Source organism: Salvia splendens, chromosome 18 (genome assembly GCF_004379255.2).
Source record: "Salvia splendens isolate huo1 chromosome 18, SspV2, whole genome shotgun sequence".
Lineage (NCBI taxonomy): Eukaryota > Viridiplantae > Streptophyta > Magnoliopsida > Lamiales > Lamiaceae > Salvia > Salvia splendens.
In genome coordinates, this window is record NC_056049.1 from 13631275 (window position 1) to 13637370 (window position 6096).

The 6096-nt window shown below is 43.9% G+C and overlaps 1 protein-coding gene across 1 annotated transcript; it reads right to left on the reverse strand.

Moving 5' to 3' along the window:
- Window positions 1-3023: 3023 nt before the first annotated feature.
- On the reverse strand, window positions 3024-3434 carry LOC121776760 (protein MAIN-LIKE 1-like). The gene has a single exon (XM_042173930.1). The coding sequence runs from the start codon at window positions 3432-3434 to the stop codon at window positions 3024-3026; it is 411 nt and encodes a 136-aa protein (XP_042029864.1).
- Window positions 3435-6096: the final 2662 nt, after the last annotated feature.

The window sequence follows — 6096 nt, forward strand, 5'->3', positions numbered from 1 at the left end:
TTTATGCAAATGATGTTGGACGTGATGATGAATGGAGTATGATTGATGATAGTATGAGATGAGCAAATTTCGGGACGAAATTTCTGTTAAGGTGGGTAGAATGTAACGCCCGTACTTTTTATGGAAGATGACGCACGTAAATCGAGGAACGGTCGAAGGAATTATATTTGGAACAACACCAAATAGTATAATTTTGCGTTGGGCGTTTTTAATCGTTGTGAAGACAAGATAACGAAATTTAATAAAGTTCCCGTGAATTTTTAATTGACGAGGGAAAATACGAAAAAAAAATTATAATGTATGAATTTATTTTGGACTTTCCAAAATAAATTTGAAGTCCAATTAAATACAAAATAATTGGATTCTTATTACTTTTTAAATCCTCCAAATAATAGTATGTTACTAACTTGGGCTTACAATTTATCTTTTAACTCAAAACAAAAATAAATTAATTGAGCCCACAACATAGAAGTGAATTACTTTTTTTTCCAAGCCCAAAAGCTTTCTTCTTCCTCTTTCCCACAAGGTGGCCGACGGTTTTTTCCACTTCATGGGGGGGACTCCCCATTTCCTCCACCTTCTACCTTCCACCATCAATACCCACAAACCAAGAGTCACCACCACTCCTCAACTTATGCTCTTCTCTAACACTTCACATCCACAACTTCAGACAAGGAAAAGAGAGAGAGAGGGTGAGAGAAATCGAGAGAGAGCCGAGAGGAAGCAGGAGGATAAAGAGTTCATTCTTGTTTTCACCATTCTTGTCCATTCACCACCAAAATCAACCATTTTTGAGGTATACTCTTTTCTAAATCTTAAAGCATGATTAAATGATAGCTTGCATATATCAATTTCATAATTCCTTTCCATAACCAACTCAACCAATTAACAATCAACCAATCGAACAAGCGCCGAACACAATCGAAGATACGAAAGAACTTAACTTTATAATGAGAACGCTTGTTGCGGGTTGATTCGGGGTGGTTCGGAGTGTTTCCGGAGAAGAGGAAGCAGCCGGTAGCGGCGAGCTGCCGGTGACAGCAGCGGCTCCTCCTCGTGGCAGCAGCAACTGTCGACGGAGCAGCAGCGGCGGCTGACTCCAGGCGGCGACGGAGCAGCAGTGGCGGTCAGCGGCGGCAGCGACCGCACAGCGACGGCAGTGAGCAGCGATGGCAGCACACGGCGTCCTCCCTCCTCGCTGCAGCGGCGATTTCCGCCGAGGAGTGGAGACGCCGACGAACAGCAGGCCGGTTCAGCAGCTACGAGGGCGTGTCTTCACGGCAGAGGCGGCTGCTGCGTTCTTTTTTTTTCCCGAGAGAGAGGCGGGTAGAGAGAAGATAGAGAAGAAGAAGAAGATAAGAGGAGAGAGAGAAGTGGGGTAGGAGAGTGAAGAAGATTGGGCCTCTTTTGTTGTTTGTAGAAATTGGGCCAAACCTTTCAATTGTTTGGACTCTAAAGGTAAAAATTGAGAAAATAAGAATGGGCCTTTCTTTTTTATGTTAAGGAGATTTTGGTTGGGGGCAACTCTTTAATTCTTGGACTTTAATTAAATAGTTGGGCCGATAAATAATCGTGGTGAATTATTTAATTAATTCCCGGAAGACTTTTTGAAGAATGAATAATTTACCTAAGTATGAAATGATACTTTTTCAACGGTAAATAATTACGAAAAGTTAAGCATGCGCTTGAATAATTTTTAGAAATTATTCCGACGACATGGAAAATACGAGGAGCCAACGGAGGAAAAGAACGAGCGTAAGCGGCCAACCGGCGTCGCACGCGACGCCTTGGGCGGCCGCCGAATAACTGAAAATGCACGAAAACCGAGAAAACGAATTAAAAGATTTAATTAGAGTGCATGCATTCTAAAATGGTTTTTTTTGTTACCGAGATTGATATGAATTTTATGTATTTTCCGAGAAGGTGGTTTGCACGCACGCTAAAAGTCAGAACGGGGAACTTTTTACGGAAATCCTAAGCTTTTGAGGTGGGCTTTATTACTTAAACTCTTTTAATTGAAATGATATGTTATGGTGAAATAAGGGCGGTTTAAAATAGTATGTCATGCCGTATTTTATGTTTTGAATTGCCTATCTGATTGTCTACTAGGATAATGTCCTACTAGACTTTGATGGTTAACGAATTCGGGTCTGACTAGGGAGTGAGTCCCTACTCGGACTAGTGCACTGATGGGGATCGTGAGCCGTCCTTTGTGGTCGGCCGGTCCAGTGATCGAGTTTGTGGCCACATTCTCGTTTCATATGATGGTTCAGATATGGTATATGATGGAGGATGATAATGATATGTGTCTGCAGACACCTTTTAAGGAATGATTTAGTGTTTCTCGGCCTTTTAAAGTAAAACCCGAGTTTCACTCAATGATGGCTTGACATATCTTAACGATGAATGTATTCAGGGCATGAGTTCACTGAGTGCATCAAGTACTCAGCCCCTGCATATGTTTTCCCTATGTGCAGGTTGAGCGGGGACGGGGGACGGAGGATGTTGAGCATTGGACAGAGACAGTATTCAATAAATGATCCGGTTGCTATTGTGTCTTCATACATAGTAGTAGCTAACTCTCAAATGCTTCCGCTATGCCAAGTTTAGGAATTTCTTTGATTTCCTTTGAATTGTCAAACCATGTCATTCACGTTATGTACCTTCGGGATTTGGAACCCTGTTGATAAATGAAATTTCGTATTTCGACCGATATGTCGTACTTCTTTGATTGTTTCCCTTTCTTCTTCGCTTCTTAATTCCCCCACTAGTCGCGATTCCCCGTGCTTCCTATCCTTAGGAAGCGCGGTCGTGACATTACACCCCGTGGTGTCTGGTAGAATGAGACCTCCTAACAAAATTAGGGCATGGATATGTGCCCTTTGAATGTATACGTATGTAGGTAGATCATCACCCAAAGGTATCCTCGTCTGGTTGATCAGAGCGGTCATCAGCAAACCGCCTTGCTTTGTCTCTGTGGATGTATCCGGTATCCATCCCAACAAATCTCGGCACTTGCTAGGTCAATCAGGATATCCGACATGATGGTCACACCCTGTGAAAACGCGACCGTCCGCTCTCATGCCCCAAATGGCTTGCACATCTTCCAAGGTCATGGTCGCCTCTCCAATCGATAGATGGAAAGTGTGCGTCTCCGGCATCCAACGCTCAATCAAAGTCGTGATCAGCTCATTGTCGACCTTCATCGACTTTCCACAATCCATCACGCCTTTGAAACCAAAGGCGTCAAGCCAATACCTCACATGCTTATGAATGTCGACATCCCAAGTCTTACTTTCAGTCCTGCGAACTTTGAAAACTTGTATTGTGCCATCTTTCAATAGTTTATTTGAAATGTGCTTTTTCTGCAGATATAGCACGGACGGGTCTTCGGGTCCATATAATAATTGTCCGCTTGAACTTGAAGTCTCCATCTAATCTAATAACATATTCACAAAACAACAATTACAAACTCACATTTACAATACACATAACATATACATTCAAATTCATCATCAAAACAACAAAACATTATAAACCAAATGATTCACTGCTAATCCATTGAATACTATATATTATAAACTCCAATTCATCACAATTCATGCTTTATAAGTCTAATTCACATATAACTACTAAATTAGAAGGTTAAATTACAAGATACATTTCAACCCCTACTCTCTTCTCCAATAACAACCAAAATCGCAACCCCTACTTTCTTGCGGAAAGCAGTCTTGGCAACACAAAATCGCCATGAACCATCTTTCTTGCGAACTAAGAGGACCGGACTCGAGAACGGGCTAGTGCTTGGTTGTATGATTCCAGCGGTGAGCATCTCGGACACCAATTTTTCCATTTCATCCTTTTGGGCATGATTATATCGATAGGGCCTGACGGAGACTGGTTGAGAGCCAGTTTGTAGGGGTATGCAATGATCAATGGGCCGGTGAGGAGGAAGTGAGGCAGTGGTTGTAGTGACTACCGGAAAAGCTTCAATGAGGGCATGAAGTTGACGTTTAGAGGCGGCTGGAAGGGTTTCAGCAAACCCAAAAGTTGTTGTGGTTTGATCTGCATCAAGTGACCAAAGGAGCCAAGAGTCATCAGTTGCTTCAAAGGAGCGGATCTCAGATGGCGTGCAAGCCCGGCGGGTGAGAGTTGGATCCCCCTGTAAGTGTACTGAGCGGCCTGACAGTGTAAACTCCATAGTTAAATCCCGCCAGTTGGCTTTGAAGTCGCCGAGTGAAGCCAACCAAGAAATTCCCAATATGATATCCACCCCTCGTAGAGGAAAGACATAACAAGAAAGTAGAAATGGCTCCAAAGCCAATAGCAACTTGACATTGTGGCAAATCCCACCACTACGCACTTTAGTCCCATCACCCAAACGGAAAGAAAAAGTAGCTGTGGATGTGATGACAAGACCGAGTCGGTAGCCACATGGTCGGCGATAAAGCAATGACTAGCGCCACTATCTACCATTACCGTGACGTTGGATGTGTCAATGATTCCGGATAACTTCATGGTGTGGCAACTATCTAAACCATTAGAGGATAGTTCAGATAACTGTAACTGAAGCAATGAACCATTGCCAGAGGGAAGAGCACCCTTTTCATTGTTGTCATTCTGGTGGTCGTCATCAGTGGAATCGTCCTCCTCGTGCGTGATGTTGACTTGCAAAGTTTTGGGTGGACACCGGTGGGTAGGGCTGTACTTGAGTCCACATCGAAAACATGTACCCGCTGCAAGATGCTTCTGATATTCCTCTTGTGGCATGGTGCGAAAACGACGGGGCGGGCGCGGGCCCTTTGGGAGAGAGGCTGTAATGGATGTAGAGGAATCCCTAGAGGCATTCTGAACGGGACTCGAATATGATTGATAGGAAGAACGGCCGGTTGAGAAATTGCTCGATGAGTTTGTCGTCGTGGAGCCCAAAGGAGCATATAATTTCTCATATCGTTTCGCCATCTGAACAGCATCAGAATAGTTCGTGATGTTCTCACGCAACTGTAATCGAATGGATGGCTGTAAATTAGCCAGAAAAATCCCCAAAAACTGACAATCGGTGAGGTCGGGCAACTGTGCTAGATGTGACTCGAAAGCTGCAATATAGTCTGAAAGAGAGCCAACATGTTTAGTTGCTGCCAAAGCCTCATACCCATCACGGGCATTATTGTCCCCAAAACGGACAAGTAGCTCATGGGCAAATTGATCCCAGGAGAGAGACGGATAGCGACGCATTAGGATTTGGACCCAAGGGAGAGCGGGGCCTGACAAGGCGATGAGCGCGAGGTCCAGACGTTTGGCAGTGGGAGTTTTGTTCACCATAAAGTACTGGCCAGCACGGGCGAGCCACCCAATTGCATCGGTTCCATCGAACGGAGGAAGTGGCATGGGTGGTTGAGAACCTGGTGGAGAGATCTGATCTGAAGTATCAGAAGATTGGTCACTTGGCGGAGGTGGAGGTGGAGGGGGAGGTGGAGGAGGATTCTCCGGCTGAGTGCCTCTAAGCTCGAGCAAAATGGGACCCAGTTGAGTTTCCAGGCAACGGGCAATACGTGCGTCAAGAGAGGAATCCAAGGCTGCTACTGCCTTCTCCAAACCAGCGACACGAGCAAGTGTGTCGTCTGACTGGGCAGATGATGAACGAGTCTCGACCATGGTTCGCCGCACCAAATTGTTATGGAGTAAAGGCAGCACAACTTTCACACACACAAGATATTTGACAATAGAAGGAAAACGAAGGGTAAGTGTATTTAGTGGAATGGAAATAGGATAAAAGGAATCAGTAAACAATGATAATCCTCCTTGAGGCCACGGCTACACCGTTTACAATGATTTCCCAGAGATACCTTCTTCTATTCTCTGCCATCACTTATATAGGGCCTAGCAAATCAAAATCTCAGCCAATCAAATCCCAATCATTGACTAATCAATCAATCAAATCATAATCATTGACTGATCAATCAATCAAATCCCCCTCATTGACTAATCCCACAATCAAATCCTAATTAAGCAATCAAAGATAACAATAATAATAAGAAAACAATAATAATAAGATTATCAGGATTTTCCTTAATCTTCCTTAATCTTTGTCTTTGC

Bases quoted from the DNA above. Each gene is read 5' to 3' on its own strand.
- LOC121776760 (XM_042173930.1), bottom strand. From the start codon at position 3,434: ATGGAGACTTCAAGTTCAAGCGGACAATTATTATATGGACCCGAAGAC.